Source organism: Myotis daubentonii, chromosome 4, assembly GCF_963259705.1.
Source record: "Myotis daubentonii chromosome 4, mMyoDau2.1, whole genome shotgun sequence".
NCBI lineage: Eukaryota > Metazoa > Chordata > Mammalia > Chiroptera > Vespertilionidae > Myotis > Myotis daubentonii.
In genome coordinates, this window is record NC_081843.1 from 109,817,600 (window position 1) to 109,836,901 (window position 19,302).

Here is a 19,302-nt window from a genome sequence, read left to right on the forward strand (position 1 = left end):
GGCCTGGCCACCACCTGTCAGCAGGACCCTGACCTTCCCCCTCAGGGTGGCAGAAGCGGGGCTGCGTCTCTCCCTTTGTGTTCAGGGAAGGCATTGGTGGGGACGCAGTGGGGTGACCCATCCACCCTGGGCAAGACCTGCGGGGTGGGCCCAAGCACCCACGCCCCTCACTGCGGATTCTGACTGTGCTGGCGTCCTCTGCTCTCTGGGCTCCTCTGGGTGGCAGCGCTGGGGGGCTTAGTCCTGCAGGACCCTCTCCCACCTTTGATAAGCTCACCTCACACCCCACTCAGCCGAGGCCCTGAGGGTCACAGGGCCACCTGCACCCACCCCTCCACCTTCCAGGGCAGCTAGGGTGTGTTCCTAGCCAGGCCGGGGCTTAGAGCAGGGGCGGAATGGGAGGCAGCTGCTGCTTTGTCCAAGCCCCTGTCCTCGGGCCTTCGCCTGAATTTCGTCCACAGGGCTGGGCCTCCCAGGCCGCCAGGGGTCCCCTCCCGGGGGCAGCCTCCTGGGCCCAGGGCTCGCTGTGGAGCCTGAGAGAGGCCGCGGGCCCCTCCTGCTCCCCATGCTTCCTCCTCTGGGAACTCCCAGTGCTAAAAACAAGCTTTCTGAGAACCATATTTTTCTAGGTTAAAGGTGAAAAATGCAGTGTTTCCTCCAAGTGGAGATCTGGCCGCCAGCTCCGGGCACTTTTCCGAGCTCCTTCCTCCCACTCAGGGAGGGCCGGGCGGAGGGCGGGGCGGCCGTCGGAAGGAAGCGCTGGTCACTGGGCCAGGGCTGCTGGAGGGAGAGCAGGGCCTGTTTGTGTTGGAGCAGCCGGGGCTGGAACAGGACGGGCTCCGGAAATGAGAGGCGAGCGAGGGGGCGGAGAGCAGGCGGCTCCCAGTGGTGCCTGGCAGGCCGGTCATCACTGCCTCCCAGCTTCTGGGGCAGCAGCGAGGGGACGAGGGAGACCCGCAGACCTTCCCGAGAGAACCCCAGGACTGGGCTCAGAGGAAATAGGGGGTTGTGGCCGTCAGTGTTACTAGGAAAAGCAAGAACAGTCCTTCCCCTCCCCCCACACCCCCCTAGCCATCCTTGCTCAGAACACAAGGGGAATTCTGGGGAATTCTCCCAGGTCCTGCCGGTGGGACAAAGGTTTCCAGGAACCTGTGCTTCACGCGGGCCTTCCTGGGCAGGGCGCGGACTGTGTGAACCTGAGAGCTCCCTGGCCGCTCCTTAAACTTCTCTAGGGCCAGGAGCCCAGCCAGCTTCTCCAACATGCGCCCCCACAGAGCCAATGCCCAGAAGCCCAGCACAGATCCCACCTCCTCGGAATCACCACAGTGCAAGCGGCCGAGGACAGGTGGACAGGTGGACAGGTGGACAGGTGGAAGAATGAGGAGAACAGGGAGGCAGCAGAGGAGGTGGGGGGCGGGGAGGGATAAATGCTGCCCCATTGGACCGGCCTGGCTGGACCAATCATTGAGAACTTCACAGACCCCTGTCCCCCACCAAGGGTCCCCACAGAAGGACTACTGCACCCCTTCTCCCAACAGCACATGACTGTATCACCCTCCCTGTATCCATGCCCTTTGCCAAGTGATGATGGATGGCGGAGTCTGTATTTTCATCTCTTATGAACTTTAACTCGTAGGATGTGGCAGTTCCAGACCTCGGCTGTGCAGGACCTTACACCTTCCCTCTAGTGCCCTTACCCTCCTCCATCATCATGCAAAGGGCATGTCGGGCTCTCACAGGTCCCAGGAGGAGTGTGAGAACCACATGGAGCTGACTCAAGTCACCTCACCGTCTCAGGCAAGGCCATCCTAAATTAGCCAACTGCTACGCAGGGACCAAGTCCAGCTGAGACCAGAAGAAGCACCTAGTCGAGCCAGCCAAGATCGGCAGAGCTGCCAAGGTGAACACTCAGGCATGTAAGCGATAAACACTTATCCTGGTATGCCACTGGGGCCTGTGTTTGTTTGCCATGTGGCATTATTGTACATACAGATAGCAGATGCACTTAGAGAGAAAACGGGGGACCCACACACCCAGCCTCAGCCCATCTCAGCTCTCCCGCCTCTGAACCTGGGTCTAATCCCTCAGCTTCAGGACAAACTTTTATCCTCACAACCACCTCTGCTATCAACTCATCCCGCATCTCCTGGGTTCTGTTCACTGAGGGGGTCACAGAACCTTCCTCCTGGCTTGGGATGATCTGTCTCTTACCCTGTTCTCCTGCCCGGAGCCTCCCATGTGACCAGTTGCTCTTGGGTCCCCGTTCCTGCAGCCCTCTCACCAGCAGGATCTCTACTGCCCTGAATCCATCATGGTGTCTGTCACCCCTTCCCTTCCAGCCCCTCCTGCATCCCACCCAAGTCGGTGCTTCAGGATTCTCATCTGCTTCAACACCCCCACCCCCAGCCCGCATCCCTGGGTCACTGCATTCTTCCCTGGACGACACTTGCATGGAACAATAGCTCATCTACAACACAGCTCTTCTGGCTTCAGCTCAGCGGGATGTTTTGCTAAAATCACGATGATATTTTTGGCCGGAGGCTACTGACTCAAAATGTGCTATGAAAGCAACTCTTACATCTTGGGAAGCACTGGCCCGAGCTGCCTTCAAGGAACAGGTATGAGGGGAGGGCATCTGGGAGGTCGTAAAACCCACTTGCTACCATACCACATGGCTTTTCTCCAAACTGCACACGCAAGGAGACGTGTAGGAGAGGATGAATTATTGTTATTGTTGTTGTTACCATTAGTCCTCTGGGAGGGAGGGAGGATCCTGGTCATCAAAGGAGCCCAAAGACAGGAGGCAGAGGTTAAACCACAAGGGGAGTGTTTCTGGTTTATTTATTCATTTTATAGAATTCTGAATGTGCCTAAGCTGTGCTCTGCACAGAGCTCCAAGTCTTTGCTGAATGAATGCTGCACAAACAAGGGTGAGTCATGACTGGGACTAAACATAGGCTCTTGTGTGCATTGGATCATATTTCCCTGCTCTTTGGGGGCAGCGTGCATCTCACCTTTCCCTTAGCGAGTCATGTCATGGGACTCTGCCAGCCAGCTGTCTCCATCGTCATGTGCGTGAATGGCAAAGGGACAGCCGATGGCTCAGAAGGAAGCATTCCTGCTTTTCCGCCCCCACCCACCACCCCAGTACAGCCTTAGGGACACTAATTGTCTTAGCGCCCATTTCTGGACAGGCCTGTGCAGGGTTCAGACACCTGCACAAATGAATGAATAAGTGAATGAGCTCTACCCTTCTTCATCTCCCTGATTCAAGTTTATTATAGACACTAGAGGCCCAGTGCACAAAAATTTGTGCACTCGGGGAAGGGGGGCAGTCCCTCAGCCCTGCCTGTGCCCTCTCGCAGTCTGGGACCCCTCGGGGGATGACCACCTGCTGGCTTAGGCCAACTCCCCGGGGGATTGGGCCTAAGCTGGCAATCAGGCATCCCTCTGGCAGCCCGGGGGCCCTCAGGGGATGTCCACTTGCCATCGGGAAGCAGGCCTAAGCTGCAGTCAGACATCCTTAGCGTTGCTGAGGAGGCGGGAGAGGCTCCCACCACCACCGCTGTACTGACAGCCATCAGCCCGGCTTGTGGCTCAGCAGAGCTCCCCCTGTGGGAGTGCACTGACCACCAGGGGGCTGCTCCTGCATTGAGCGTCTGCCCCCTGGTGGTCAGTGAGTGTCATAGTGACCAGTCATTCCCTGTTGTTCTGCTGTTAGGGTCAGTTTGCATATTACCCTTTTATTATATAGGATAGAGGCCTGGTGTACGGGTGGGGGCCGGCTGGTTTGCCCTGAAGGGTGTCTCAGATCAGGGTGGGGGTCCTGCTGGGGTGCCTGGCCAGCCTGGGTGAGGGGCTGATGGCTATTTGCAGGCTGGTCACACCCCCTTCAGGTTTGGGGTCCCCAATGGGGTGCCTGGCCAGCCTGGGTGAGGGGCTGATGGCTGTTTGCAGGCTGGTCATACCCCCTTCAGGGTGGGGGTCCCTCCTGGGGTGCCTGGCCAGCCTGGGTGAGGGGCTGATGGCTGTTTTCAGGCTGGCCACACCCCCTTTAGGGTGGGGGGTCCCCACTGGGGTGCCTGGCCAGTCTGGGTGAGGGGCTGAGGGCCGTTTTCAGGCTGGCCAAGCCCCCCGGCGATGGAAGCTCCCAGCCTCTCCTTTTTTATTCTGGGATTTATTTACCTTCTATAATTGAAACTTTGTTGCCTTCAGTGGAGCTCAGCGCCAGCCACGGCAGGCGGGAAGCTTGGCTTCCTCCATCACTGGGGCAACCAAGCCTCCTGCTTGCTCCAGCTCTGTGGCTGCCGGCTGCCATCTTGGTTGGGTTAATTTTCACATAGTTGCTCTGATTGGCTGGTGGGCGTGGCTTAAGGCATAGCAAAGGTATGGTCAATTTGCATGTTTGTCTTTTATTAGATTAGATTTGCCTCTTAAAACAAAAATGACACTGACCCCCCTCAGGAACACATGTATCTTTTAATCTGCTTATTTTGGAAGCTTCAGATCCATTTCCTTGAGCCGTCACCATTTACCAAAACAGAATGGTCAGCTCCCCAAGAGACTGCCCACCCCCAGTTACCTACCCCACTGGCACCATGAAGGGCCCCCACAAGTCTCCTTGGGGAGAAAATTTTTAGGAACTGTGCAAAGAATTCAGGGTCATCCACCCAAAGTTGCAAAATTATACTGTGTGGACTATCAGCTGCTATAAAAATATACACATACAAAAGGACAGCTACAAAATCGGGGTGCCTGTTTTTAGATTAGCATTATAAAAAGTAGGTATTTCTCATTAAGGGGGGGCAGCATTATGATTCTATGTTTAGTCTCTTCTCCTTATTTTCATGGAATAGTCAGAAGGCATTGAACCAGCCAGTGGGGAGTGGAAGGGGTTAATCCTGATATTCCATGGGCCAAGGTGAGAAATCCCAGGTTCAAGGTCACAGAGTCATTCTGCTGTCAGTAAGTGTCATGAGTCAGAGAAGGAAAGGAATATTTTAATACTGCCCTTGGGTCTCTCTCTCTCTTTTCTTAGTTCGCTGCACAATGAATCACAACACAGTCATTGACTACAGCAGACGGGCTCCAGAATTTGCCTTCATGTGTGATCTCTGACGGCCACTGCACAGTCAACAGACAATGTTCAATGCTTCCCACACAGAGGATTCCGTGGGGTGTGGCCCTCACGCAGTGCCAGCAGGAAAGGCCACACAGAGATGCCTATGTTGGGTCCAGGCTCTCATCAGGTGTCCTTTCTCCTGGGTGAGAGGAAACACACCTGGTCCCCATGCCTCTGTGAATGGCACAGGGCATCAGGCAGGGTCTCAGGGCCCCCGGGATTCTCAGGATAGAAGGCTCCGTCCCTTGGGCAAGGCCAGCTGGTGTTACTTGGCTCCACAAGTGTTGATGTTTTTCCCATCCACGGCGTCCTCCACGAGGGAAACGTGGTAATCGGTGGACAGGGTGAAATGAGAGATGCAGCCCACAAGGCCTCGCCGGTATTGCCTGTTAGTGTGCAGGGCGATTTCCTTCATTCCACCTGCCAGGGAGCCAGAGGGAGATGGGGTGAGCCACAGGGAACCGTGTTTCCTTAGGATACTTGAGAGTCTGCTGACCAAGGTGTTCCTGGGCTGACAGGCTACGTGAGGACTGTGGGTCCCTCGAATGGCTCAGTGCATCACATCTACTTTAGAACTATCCTTGAAGAGATAGGTTGACTTGGTTCAATCTGCTACACAGGCAGAGGCTATAAATACCTACATCGTGTATGATTTCTGACCCAGTTGGCCACTTCAAACCAAATCTGGTGAATTTTGAAATGTTGTATAATATCAACAAAATGTAGTGTGTAGTTAGAGGTGCTGTCTTCTTAAGCCAGTGGTTGGCAAACTCATTAGGCAACAGAGCCAAATATCAACAGTACAATGATTGAAATTTCTTTTGAGAGCCAAATTTTTTAAACTTAAACTATATAGGTAGGTACATTGTTATTAACTTAATTAGCGTACTCCTAAGGCTTAGGAAGAGCCACACTCAAGGAGCCAAAGAGCCACATGTGGCTTGTGAGCCGCAGTTTGCTGACCACTGTCTTAAGCTGAAAGAAATTCACGGATGTTGAGTGCTTTCAATTAAGTCCACCTGTAGAAAGCATACAGAGGGAGACATCTTTGCATATTACGTGTGTGCACTAGTGGGCTCTAAGCTATTTACTGAAATACCACTCATTCTACTACTGAAAGGGGCCAGGAAAACAGATCCTCCTTCCTCGGAGGGAATTCTCAGAGCTATATTTAGCAGATTCCTGTTCTATAACAAGAAACGCATGGTTTTCCTGGTGGATCCATCCAAAGCACAAAGGCCTCTAAGTGCTTCCTGCCCCCTCACCATGAGTCAGAAGTTCAGAAAAGGGAGAATGGACTCTCTGGAGAGCTTCCTATTTCCAAGCATTTGGCTGGTCCAGGGAAGCACACGGCTTGGAGGAGCCCCAGCACGGCCAATGGAGGAGTAACACCCAAAGGGCATAGCTTAGATCTGGTCCAAGGTCACTTACCCACGTACAGAGCTCCGTTGATGTTGAGCTGCCTCATCATGCCAGGTGATTTGCCTGTTCTGGCCCCGTAGTCATCCGCAGTTATCTTTCCCGACTGACCATCCCTGGAAAAATCCACCATCATTTCGGGAGTTTCATTCAATTGTTCAATTGATTTCAATGAAAATGTAGGGAAGGACCTACTCTGCACCAGGCACTATGCTAAATGATAGAGCTGCAAAGATGAAAAAAAGAAGACAAAACAAAAAGCACATTCCTGGCTCCCAGGAGTTTTAGGTCTACTGAGGAAGACAAAACAGTCAAATTACAAATAACAACTCAGTGTCACCGTGGGATGGTGGAAGACTGGGGTGACCGGAGGCGGAGAGAGGGTCAGGGAAAGCTTCCCCCAGGGAGTCTGCCTGAGATGAGTTTTGAAGGCGGGGTAGGTCAAGCACAGGAGGAAGCTGATGCCAACAGGAAGTCGCTATGAAGAGAGAGAGAGAGGACAAGGGGTTGATGCAGACTGAGCACTGAGAATTCTGGAGGTGGGAGCTGAGTGGAGAGAGAGGAAGCCAGAGCTGAGGGTGCAGGGCACATGGAGCTTTGTGAGAACGTATCCTGCAGGTGAGAGGGAACCAGAGAAGAATTAACACGTGATGAGTTTTTATGTTATTCCGAGCACAATGGGAAACCATGAAGTAGGTTTCACAGGTGGAGGATTCCTCTAGGGAGGGACAAAGAATGGCTTAGAACAGTGGTTCTCAACCTTCCTAATGCCGTGACCCTTTAATAGAGTTCCTCATGTTGTGGTGACCCCCAACCATAAAATTATTTTCGTTGCTACTTCATAACTGTAATTTTGCTACTGTTATGACTCATCATGTAAATATCTGATATGCAGGATATATTTTCATTGTTACAAATTGAACATAATTAAAGCATAGTGATTAATCACAAAAACAATATGTAATTATATGTGTTTTCCGATGGTCTTAGGCGACCCCTGTGAAAAGGGTCATTCGACCCCCAAAGGGGTCGCGACCCACAGGTTGAGAACCACTGGCTTAGAAGTTTGGAAAGGACCCAAAGAACCACCCAAAAGTGAGTCCGAGGACAGTGGAGTGGAAGGGCTTTGCAGGTTCCCCAAACCATCCGGCCCCAGGCTTCTTCAAAAAGCACGTCTGCGTCCATAGCTCTCGTGGGGGATACCGACCCAGGCTGCACTTCTTTATTGGTCTTTTAATGTTCCTTTTCTATAGCAAACAGTTCTTGTTTCTTGTGAAAATAACCGCTTTTATCTCTTTGATGGTATTAATATTTATATCATTTGTTCAACAAGTCAAGAGTTGGGCTTCATCAAAACCACTATCACCAGGACTTCCTATGCTATGTGGGCATTTATATCATTTGTTCAACAAGTCAAGAGTTGGGCTTCATCAAAACCACTATCACCAGGACTTCCTATGCTATGTGGGCATTTATATCATTTGTTCAACAAGTCAAGAGTTGGGCTTCATCAAAACCACTATCACCAGGACTTCCTATGCTATGTGGGCAGCTGATGGGCACAGATCTGCCTCTGTGTCCAGAGGGGTCTAGGGCAAGCATGTCGTATTTGGGGCCTGTGGGCCACATGCCTTGTTTATTTGGCCCGTGCTAGTCTTTGAGTTTGACATGCTTGCTCTAGGGCCGTGGTTGGCAAACTGCGGCTCGAGAGCCACAGGTGGCTCTTTGGCTCCTTGAGTGTGGCTCTTCCACAAAATACCACGTGCAGGCACGTGTACAGTCCGATTGAAACTTCATGGCCCATGCGCAGAAGTCGGTTTTCGGCCTGGGCGAGTCTATTTTGAAGAAGTACTGTTTGATATTTGGCTCTGTTGACTAATGAGTTTGCCGACCACTGCTCTAGGGTATCAAAGGCAGGCACCATGGAAAAGAGAGTGGGGTCCAGCAAGGCTACTCCCACTATAGTCTATATGTGTGCAGAGAAAGAAACTGACGTTGGTGATCCCATGTTTCCCAAGCCTCACCTTTGACCTCACCCACTAACCTCCCCAGAAAGGGTTGTGGTAAATTCTCAGGGAACCCAAATAAAAACCTCTGTTCAGCTCATCTCCTGGAACCTGCAGTAACACGGCAAGACTGAGGTTTCTTCACACTGCTCCATTTGGGCCTGCTATTGACTTCTCAGTATATTGTTAGGAATATGGACATAGGTAGCAAGACCACAATTTTAAGGGAGTGATTCACCCAGAGTCAACCAGAAGTCAGGGCAGCGACTTCTGTGAGGGGCAGGATACACAGAGCTTTTGAGGTTCAGGCAAGGTGATGTCAAAGAAAAAGCGGGCAACTGCCTACATAATGAGATGTGGAGCCTTCCTCAACGTCCATATGCCCCAAAACCTCATCCCAGTAGTGATACCCGGATCTCACTAAATAGGAGGCCCTCTTCCAGGTGGCCATCAAAAAGCTATTTCTCCAGCCAGGCCAGTATGGATCAGTGGATAGAGTGTTGGCCAGTGCACCCAAGGTTCACAGGTTTGATTAGGGCCAAAGGCACGTACCTGGGTTGCAGGTTCGATCCCCGGTCACCAGTTGGGGCCGTGCAGAGAGGCAACCAACCCATGTGTCTCTCTTACATCGATGTTTCTCTCTCTCTTTCTCTCTCTTCCTCCCCACTTCTTTCCCTTCTACCCTCTCTAAAAACCAACGGGAAAAAATATTTTCAGGTGAGGATTAACATAAATATATAAATAATTTCTCCAGAAAGCCGCTGGCGAGTGAAGCTTTGGGAGTTCACTGTCAGTGGAGGGCGCAGGTGGGAGTTGGTAGCAAAATGCCCTGGATGAGGAGCGTGGGAGGCCAGGCAAGGCTGGGGAAGAGGACATGTGACTAAAGGGACTTGGAGAGCACGTCCCACCGCTGCTGGGCTCTGCTCTGTCCTGCGCCGTGGGAGGTACTCACCGAACAGCCTTGACCCGGTGCCACCGACCATCGCTGAAGGAGCCGTTCACCAGGATGGATGCCACACCACTGCCCAGGTTATAGCTAGGGCGTTGGAGAAGAACAAGACAGAACAGTCACACACTGACGCCCAGGCAGACACTCACTCACAGCGACCTCGTGGCAAAAGGTCTATCAACTCAGCATGCTGTTTCCTCCACACAAAACAAAACAATGTTAGCAATCAGGTTTCCACGCTGGGCCAGGAATGACCAAATATGTTTTTAATTGTGGCAAAGTAGACATAACATCAAACCTACCGCCTTAACCACTTTTATGTGTGCAGTTCGGTGGTGCCACATATGCTCACCTTGTTGTACAATCATTCTCCAGAACTCTCCTTATTTTGCAAAGCTCAAATTCTGCACTCCTTGTACAGCAACTCTTTTCTCCCCCTTCCTCCGTCCCCGGCAACCCCCATGCTCCTATTCACCTTATGAGTTGGACCACTTCCAGGTACCTCCTATAGGTAGAATCCTACATTATTTGTCTGTCACTGGCTTATTTCACTCAGAATAGTGTCCTCATGGCTGATGATCTTTAGGCTCATGGTCAGAAGCATCCGTGTACAAGAAGGGCTTTATCATTTGTAATGTGTTATACTCGCTGGAATAGTGTCCCCCCAGATTCTCATCCACACAGAACCTCAGATTGTGACCTTGATTAGAAATAGGGTCTTTGCAGATGTCGTTAGTTAAAATGGAGTCATAGTGGATTAGGACAGCCCTAAATCCTTTCCTCATGAGAAAAGGAAATTTGGACACAGGCAGACACACAGGGAAGAATGCCATGCGGAGATGAAGACAGAGGTTGGAGTGATGTAGCTATGAGCCAAGGACTGCCGGCCCTGAGAGCCTAGAGCACAGACCACCCTGCCCCTCAGAAGAAGCAGCCCCGCCCACCCCTACACGTAGACTTTGTTAATTCTCACCTGAGGATGTTTTCCCCAGAACCCGGACAGAATAAATTCCTATTGCTTTAAGCCACCCAATTTGTGACAATGTGTTATGGCAGCTCTTGGAAACCAATACATGTGTTTTCACTTTTTAAAAAGCAAAACAAAGAGCCCCAAAGAGATGAAAGGCATTTGCCTAAAATCCCTTTGAACTTGGGATTTTATCTGTCCCTCCTCCCCCGCGTTTTACTCTGATGCCGGGTCCACTCAGAAGCTTTCTGTTTTCTATTTCAGCTTCCAGATGCCCCGATACCCTGAGGGTATCAAAAGACACACACAGGTTGTTTACCAGAGAGAAATATCCCTCCCAGTCCAGTGTTCATTCGATTATTCTAATCCGATTGAATCCAACAATAGCTGGCGAGTGACACAGGCCTAGGCAGGGCCTGGGCCGGGCCCCGGCCTCCCCTCGGTCATCATGCCTGGGGAGGAAACGTCTCCCAGCCGCAACAGCTCTCCCCTCCTCGTGGGAGGACAAGTCTCTCCTATCCTTCACCGGCCAAGGGAGAGGGATGCGAGGCCCTGGCTTCGGCCCTGGGCTCCTGTGCGCACTCGGCCTGAGAAAAAAAGCGAGAACAGACAGCGCCCGGCTTTCCCCAGGGAAAGCGCCCCGGGTCCTTTTGTCAAGAACAGAGGCTCAAAGGAGTCCCAGTGCCTGATATTTAACCCAGAATAGAACTCGGTGACCTGACACCCTGAGCGAGGAGGCTGCGACCCGACCCTGAAAGCGCCACTGTTTTCCCAGCAAGTTTCCCACATCAGGCGGCTCCTTGTGCAAAGCAGCCTGGAGGGGAGTTGTCAGATTTCATTACTCAGTGGCCAAGGCCTGACCGCGCAGCGGCTGAGCCTGGCTGGCAGACAGCAGCTGAGTGGTTATGCAGCTACGCGAGGGGTCCAGGGACCCACCGATCAGACCCACCGATCAGACCCACCCGCCTGGATTCCCACTCCTGCCAGTGATGAGCTCCTGCCCTGGGGCGACTGGCTTCATCTCTCTGAGTCTCAGATCCCTCATCTGAAAGTGGGGGTGAGTAATTATGCCTGCCCTGAAGGGCCGTAGGGAACATTCAGTAAGACAACACATGCACAGAGCACAGCACAGAGTAGAAACCACACAAATGATCCCGCCACCCCAGGCAGGTGCCGTGTTAATGCAGCTCGCAGACGGGGCAGCAGACCCCCGGGACCTGGCGGCAGGAGTAAGTTGCACCTAGAGCTAAGCTCCCGGGCCTCTCCCAGGAGAGCAGTCCTGTGTGAGCGCAAACCACAGGCTGTGAATGTGTAACCAGAAGGGTCAGGAGCGCGCAGAGCAGAGGTGACCCGGGGAAAGCTGCAGGGACACTGGGCTGGAACAGGAGTGGAATCCGGTGAGTGGGAACCTTCGCAGTTGTGTTTGGACAAAGGCCGGGCTTCCCGCCTGTTCGGCAGCCCGAGGGCACGCCTGTCCATACGGAGCCAGGCTGTGCTCGGGGCAGCCCTGAATCCGGCAGACAGGTTCCAGCATCAGCCCACACGGGGCCTCCACACGCTGCTGGCGTCTCCAGGGCCTGGCTCTCCAGCCCACCCCCTCTCCTCAGATTTAGGCCCTCCCATAACCTCCTGCTTCCCAGACACCCTGCACCTCTCTTTCCTTTGAGTAGTCATATGTGACCAAGACTAGTGGTTCTCTTTGCTGCACAGGAAGCCTTCTTGGGTGTGAAAACTCTTCTGTATCTTGTTCTGTGTATGGGGTGGGGTGTGGGGGAGGAGAGGGGATCCACAGGTGTTTACACGTTTAAAATGTATCAAACATGTGTGTACTTCATGTAAATTATAGCTCAATTTTTTTTAAAAAAAGGAAATAGATAAGGATGAGTGAAAAAATGGACAACAACAAAAAATGCCTGTCTGGTTTCGCCAGCAAGGTCTTGTGGATCTGGTCAGCATGACTGGTTATCCTGAGGCAGGTTTTCCTAATCCCCTCGCATGGAAAAGCCGCCGGGGGGGCCTCGGGAAACCATCGCGCCTGCATGTGGTCACATGCTACTTAGCTGGGCCCTTTAAACTGCAGCACAGGGCACCCGCCAAGGTCAGATCCCTTCCCTTCTCTGCTGCACAAAAATGTTACCAAGGTCACAAGGAGAATGAGCGGGAAAGACGGTCAGGCCAGGGATCCTCACAGAACCTGCTCACTGGGTCTTCTGCCCCACATGCAACCATGAACCCAAACGAAATGGAACCGGGATGGAAAACCGCACTCGGCTGCGCACTCTGAGTCCTCTTCCTCTGCTTAACCTTGCACAGAAGCCACACACGGTTTCTCTCGGAGTTCCACTGCTCTCACTCATTCTCTGCCAGAAGGGCTTTGAGCACCGAAGTAGCAAAAGGAGCAGCATTTCGGTGAAGAAAAACAGTCAAGAAAGTTGAGAATATATTTTACCATCTTACGTTTTCTATTGTTCGCTTTGGACCTGGGTCAAACACCAAAACCTCAAACACGGTTTTTCTGCCCAAACACCAGTCCACTCTCTAAGCTCCCCCAATGTAAGCTGCTCTCAGGCAGCTTATTAAAAACAAGAACAATAATCATAGCTCCGTTTTGTGAAGCAGTTAGTTCCCTACTGTGCTAACTTCCTTATGATATCATTCCTAGGTAGGGGTTTTTAGAACTTACACTTGACCAAGGGAAATACGTTTGATATTCATTGTCCCTAATAACTAGCTATTCCGGGCCCTGCACTAAGCCCTTTGCGAGAATGAACTAATCCAACCCTTTCCACCAACCCTTTCCGGTCACTCGCAGGAGGTCACGTGGCCCTGGGAACCAGCCTGTCTGGCTCTGGAGCTCATGCCTTTGACCACTCAGACCCGTTTCCCAGGGCGTGGTCCCGGATTGTTTCCTGTCAGAGTGGCGCCCACAGAGACCTGCTCCATCCGAGTCTGCGGGCTGGGCCCAGGAACCCGCCTCTGAAACAAGCTCCCCGCTTTCAAACCACTGGCCTGCGGTCTAGCCGGCTCCGTGCCAGCCTCCCGCGGGGCACCACGCATCTGTATTGGAAGTACCTGCTGGGAGGCAGGCGACAGCGGAGCAGCAGCTGTGGGCCCAGGCCCAGGGGCAGGCCAGGGAGGGGCTGAGCTGTGTGTCCTGTGCACAGAACACAACCAGAGCTCCAGCTTTCAAAGAAAAACAGGGCCCATTTTCAAAAACCTGAGAAATAGTTCCAGATGGAGTGGAGTTGTTGAAAGGGTGCCCATAGGGTGTGGGGGGCTGGCCAGGGCCTGGGGGGGGAGGGGTTGGCCAGGGCCCATGGGATTCAAGGTGGCCCTGAGCAGATGAGTCTCCCTGTCCTGCTGGGACGAGCGGTGAATAGATTTAGCTGGTGGTTTAGGGGGTAAGTGGGCCTCCCACCCACGGCTGAGCTACTGTTTCAATTCCCTTTTCTGGGCACAATCAAGAACTTGAGGCCTTGGTGAGGTTAACCACAGGAAAACCACAAGAAAATGGCTGCACGGCAGCCAGCCTGAAACTGGGGTGTGAAAAGCTTGGCGTTTGACCTTGGGGCCGGGGGGGGGGAAGGGTGCGGAGATGGTGGGACTGCTCTCATCGGCCAACCTCTAGCCTTCAACCACAGGGGTCTCTCAAAAGTCCCCTGCCGTCCCAGGATCGCGTCACTGAGCACGCTCTGCTATTTAGGGGCCAGTGTGATGTTGGATAAGTGACATTTCCTCCCAAGATGCTTTTTACTCAAATGGGAAAGACTTCCATAATCCTACTCTGGCTCTGAGGGATGCCAGCGCCTGCCCACAGAAGCCCAGAACCAAGTCTCATCCTCTCCCTTGTTCAGTTACCTTTGTCTATTCCAATTGAAATGATTTAGTGAGCACTTGGGCTAGGCCCCGGAGGTAGGGAGTGGGGGTGGGGTGGGGTACAGGGAGGTTAAAGAAGGAAAGCCGGATAAACTCCTGCCCTACGGAGCGGATGGTGGTCTAGAGACCTTGCAGGGTTTAGCGAGCACCGACTCACCTAGAGAAATGGTGGAAACAGCACAAGCTCCTCTCCTAGTGCTTTTCCACTCCGGGGTGGGCCTGGGAGTTTGCATTTCTAAGACAGTCCCAGGTGACAATGCTGCTGCTGGTCCAGGGACCAGACTTCAAGACCCATTGCTCTAGATCCAGGGGTGGGGGACCTCTTCTCTCCAAGGGCCATTTGGATGTTTATAGCATCATTCACGGGCCATACAAAGTTATTAACTTAAATATTAGCCTGCAATATCTGGTCAAACATTTAATTAACTCGCCCCTAAAAACTTGGCAGGGCCGGACCCAATGATTTCACCAGCCTTCCCTGGCCCACCGGTCGGATGCTCCCCACCCTGCTAGAGGATGCGTTTTCCGATTTGTTACACAAGCCAGTCCGGCCCCGTGGGAACCCAGCCCCTCCCACGCTGGAGGGGAGAAGTGGTCGGGCCGGGCCGGGATCCTTCAGCTGTTTCCTAGCTACTCAAGTGGAAAACTTGAGAGCGGTCTAAGTTCACTGAAAAGGGCTAAGAACTTTAGGGACTTCCTTACCAGTATCACCCAAGAAGCATTTTAAAGAAGCCGAATGTGGGGTCGATCTGTTGAGATATAGATCTGTGCTTTGCTCTTCTTGGTAGTGGGAGTTTGGAAAGCAGGCTTTCTCCTCCCCACGGCTGCACAGCTAACAGGGAGCATGGTCAGAACTGATCGCCAGGTCTCCTGACTGGGGTCTTCAACGCTGCCGGAGGCGGAGCCCTAAACCAGGTACTTGGGGCCACACTCAGCTGCACCAAGTTCTGTTCTGGGGCCACCCCAGCTGTACCAAGTCCTGTACTCAGGGCCACCCCAGCTGTACCAACTCCTGTACTCAGGGCCACCCCAGCTGTACCAACTCCTGTACTCAGGGCCACACTCAGCTGTACCAAGTCCTGTACTCAAGGCCAGGCTCAGCTGTACCAAGTCCCCATTTGCAAGTGGGGAGCACATGGCAGAAACACAGTACAAAAGGGGTCACAAAACTCTTCTGTAAGAACCAGATAATAAACATTTTAGGCTTTGCCATACAGCCCCTAATAAAACTACTCAAGTGTGCCGGCTGGCATAGCTCAGTGGTAAGGAGGTCACGGTTCCATTCCCAATCGGGGCACATGTCCAGGTTGTGGGCTCCATCCCTGGTAGGGGGCGTGCAGGAAGCTGCCGATCAATGATTCGCATCATTGATGTTTCCATCTCTCTCCCCCTCTCCCTTTCTCGCTGAAATAAAAAATATATTTTTTCAAAAAATAAAAAATAAATAAAACTACTCACGTGTGCCCCTGTAGCATGAAAGCAGTCAGAGACAGTATATAAATGAATGAGTATGGCAGCGTTCCAATCAAACTTCATTGACGAAAACGCGTGGTGGGCCAGACCTGACCCTCGGGCTGTGGACGGCTGGCTGCCTGCTGCTCTGGAAGGAGGACGCCGGAAGGAAAGGCCAGGGGCCTCGGCCCAGCCTGGAGCTTCAGGCACAGGTCATTCCAGCAGACAAGGCTCGGTTCCCTCTGCCTCCCTGTCTGGCATGACCTGCGCGGTGACGCGGAAGGCAGCGGGGAGGGCTCACCTGAACACCAGGGCTCCGTCCCGAAGGCCCAGGGAGATGAAGTCGCTGTTGGGCCTCTGGCTGTCCCCCCGCCACATCAGCAGGCCCTCTCTGGCCGTCGCCTTAAACCTCATGAACACATTTGACCTTGATCCGGACACCCTGGAGGAAACACACAAACAATTGCCCCCACTTACTCGTTGTCCCCAGCATCCGTTTCTGAGGTTCGCCCGCCGGCCTTGAGAAGCCTGTGGAAGGACGAGCCTGCATCTCTGAGAGCGGGCGTCACCGCCGCGAGTCAGGCCACGGGTCCGACAGCCGGACTGCTCGCTCTGCAGCCGTCTCCGTGCCAGGTGCGGTGCGACCCCCAAGAGAGCACGCGGTGAGCCTGATTAACCAGGCTCTCGTCAACTCCAAGGTCCCAGGCTGCACCCCAATCTACACGCCAGTCCTCCTTCCTCCCTGTCCTGCCACAGACGGGTCCTGGGGAAAGTGCTCCCCGCTCCCCCAAAGGAAGTGGGTTTTGTCATTTCCAAGGGCTCCAAGTTGGAAGCTTCTTGGGGCTACGATGGTGGCTGTGGACGGCCAGCTCTGGTGGTGACCCTCCTTGAGGGCAGAGGGGGGGTGGGCAGGAGGCAGAGTGACAGATGAGAGGTGTTGCGGCGAAGGCAGGGCGGAGGTGGACGAGAGTCTGAGTGGAGAGGAGAGGTACTCTGGCAGGTCCCGGCCCTGCAGCCATGGCTGGGAATAGGATCCCAGGCTTTTGAGCTCTTATCATTTCCTGGGCCTAGACTTGTTCAGAAATCCAGCCTCTCTCTAAAGCAAGCATGTCAAACTCGCAGCCGCGGGCCACATGCCTCGTTTACTTGGCCCATGTTGGCCTTCGAGTTTGACATGCTTGCTCTAACGTGACCAGTGTTTTGCAGGGAGAAGAGCAAGTACGAGGTCCTAAAGCAGCGGTTCTCAACCTGTGGGTCGCGACCCCTTTGGCGGTCGAACGACCTTTTCACAGGGGTCGCCTAAGACCATCCTGCATATCAGATATTTACATGACGATTCATCACAGTAGCAACATTACCGTTATGAAGTAGCAACGAAAATAATTTTATGGTTGGGTTACAACATGAGGAACTGTGTTTAAAGGGCCAGAAGGTTGAGAACCACTGTCCTAAAGTGAAAGGCAGTAAGAGTAACCGTGATTTAATATCGCGACTAACATGGCACCATAGGAAAAGTCTCTCTATTCTCCTGTCACTTGTACCATCCCCTGTCTGGCCCACAAACCTGGAGCTGTGGATGCACTTAGTGAACAGGAGGGGACTTCCAAGCATGACCGAGGCAGGAGACCACAGCTGCCTTCCCACCGGGGTCTCAGAGCGGAGAGGGAGGAGCAGGGCCACGTGGTGCCTCCCCGCCAGGCCAGGTGCAGAGCCCCCAGCTCTGGCCCTTTCCGGAGAGGCCTGCTCTCCCCAGTCTCCTGTTTCAGGCTCCCACCTCTCCCCCTCGCCTGGGATCCGCTGACTGGTGGCAGCCAAGCATGATGGTTCCCTTTCTCTTGCAGGGAGTGGTTTAGGGATGGGCACGTGACCCGCTGTTCTCCAATGAGACAGAGGAAATGCAGCAGGAAGACCCTAGGAAAGATTCCTTTCTTTTTAAAAAGAGTCACATGAGAAAAAAAGGGTTGTTTTTTTCATTTCCACTGGAGATGGGCCTGATTTATGTCCATCTTATAACCAGGAAGGGAGTAACCCCTGGAGAATGCACTGAGGATAACAAGGCCAAAGGACAGAGGAGACGTGCGTCTTTGATGATCCAGCTGATTCTCTGAATTAGTCACACCGGGATCCAGTCTAAGCCTGGATTGCTTGTTACGTGGAATAATAAACACCCTTAAGGTAGCTTAAGCCATTGTGAGCTGAGTTTTCTGTTACTTGCAGCCAAAAGCATCTAACCGAAACAGACCTGAACTCGACTGTTGCCTGCGGCTTCACACACATGCATGTGTTCATGCACATACATACATGTGCACAAGGGCCACCGAGTGCCTCCTGTTCCCACCGAGCCGCCCAGTGCCACTCGCTAAGCATCCAGGGGCTGACGACCTGGGCCCCTTCACACCCTCCCTGCTTTCTGGGGAGTGAGCGCCCTGCCATCTTTGGAGAAAAGGGCTGAAGAAAGAAGAGGGTGTCTCCTGGTGGAAATCCGTCTTGCCTAAGGCCCCACCACGACCACCTACGTGATCCCTATTGGGACTAGAGAAATGAAGCAATGGCCGTCCGCCTGGTGTGGCTTCAGTCACCAGGGACATGCTTGTCCAGTGCCCCAGGAAAACGTCTCTCAACTTTGTCCCTTGAAAAGCCACCCACCTCCACCCTACAAACTGGGTGCTTTTAGCGTAAAGCGTTGCCTTAGCCTGTTAGGCAACAGTCAACCTGAAGAGGAAGGAAAATTCGAGGATGGTGCTGGCGGTGTTGTGGGGCATGGCAGACTCGAAACTACAGTGGGGCCTTGACTTGCGAGTGTCCCGACTAACGAGTTTTTTGAGAGACCAGCTGTCTCTCGGCTGATTTTTTGCATTGAGTTGATAGAGTAATTTGAGTTAACGAGCTCCTTAACGAGCTCGGTCTGGGAACGAATTAAACTCGTAAGTCAAGGCCCCACTGTATAGAGAACGAGGGGAGGGAGAAAAAAAGAAGAAGCAACATGATAGGACCAAAGACGAGCTTCCCCAGGTCGAGGACTTGCCCAGGGCCAGTCTTCCCATGGTTACGTAAGAGGCTAGTCCACACCAGGAGCTTGGGGTGGCAGGGGGGAAGGGGGTGGGGGGGAACGAGCCGGAGGGAGGAGGGGTACTGGAGCCTCAGTCACCAAGGCCTACCAGCCAGGATGGTGACTTGGGCACCTCCGTGTGCCTTGTCCACATGAAGAGAGCTGAGGAGCCCTCGCTGAGCTGGCCGGCTGCGGAGGACATAGACCTTTGCTGCTGAAGATAGGAAGTAGGACATGGACTTGGCACTGTCCGTGGAGCTGTGGGAGCACCAGGACCTCTGCTGCACCTCACGGCAAAGTGCCAGGCCCTGGCCAAGAGCAGCATGAAGCCGGTGTGGCTCAGTGGTTGAGCATCAACCTATGAACCAGAAGGTCACAGTTCGATTCTCAGTCAGGGCACCTGCCTGGGTTGTGGGCTCAATCCCCAGTGAGAGGCATGCAGGAGGCAGCTGATCAATGATT

At 53.3% G+C, this 19,302-nt stretch overlaps 1 protein-coding gene across 2 annotated transcripts in view; it reads right to left on the reverse strand.

Moving 5' to 3' along the window:
- Nucleotides 1-4,460: 4,460 nt before the first annotated feature.
- The window catches only part of EGFLAM (EGF like, fibronectin type III and laminin G domains), a 129,776-nt gene continuing 114,934 nt past the window's right edge, over nt 4,461-19,302 (reverse strand). For both annotated transcript variants that reach the window (XM_059694912.1, XM_059694913.1), the window contains 4 exons: nt 16,093-16,233; nt 9,500-9,583; nt 6,554-6,657; nt 4,461-5,542 (listed from right to left, as the gene is read on the reverse strand). In XM_059694912.1, the coding sequence (XP_059550895.1) occupies nt 5,388-5,542; nt 6,554-6,657; nt 9,500-9,583; nt 16,093-16,233 (484 nt within the window). In that variant the 3' untranslated portion in view covers nt 4,461-5,387. The remainder of the gene's footprint in view (nt 5,543-6,553; nt 6,658-9,499; nt 9,584-16,092; nt 16,234-19,302) is intronic.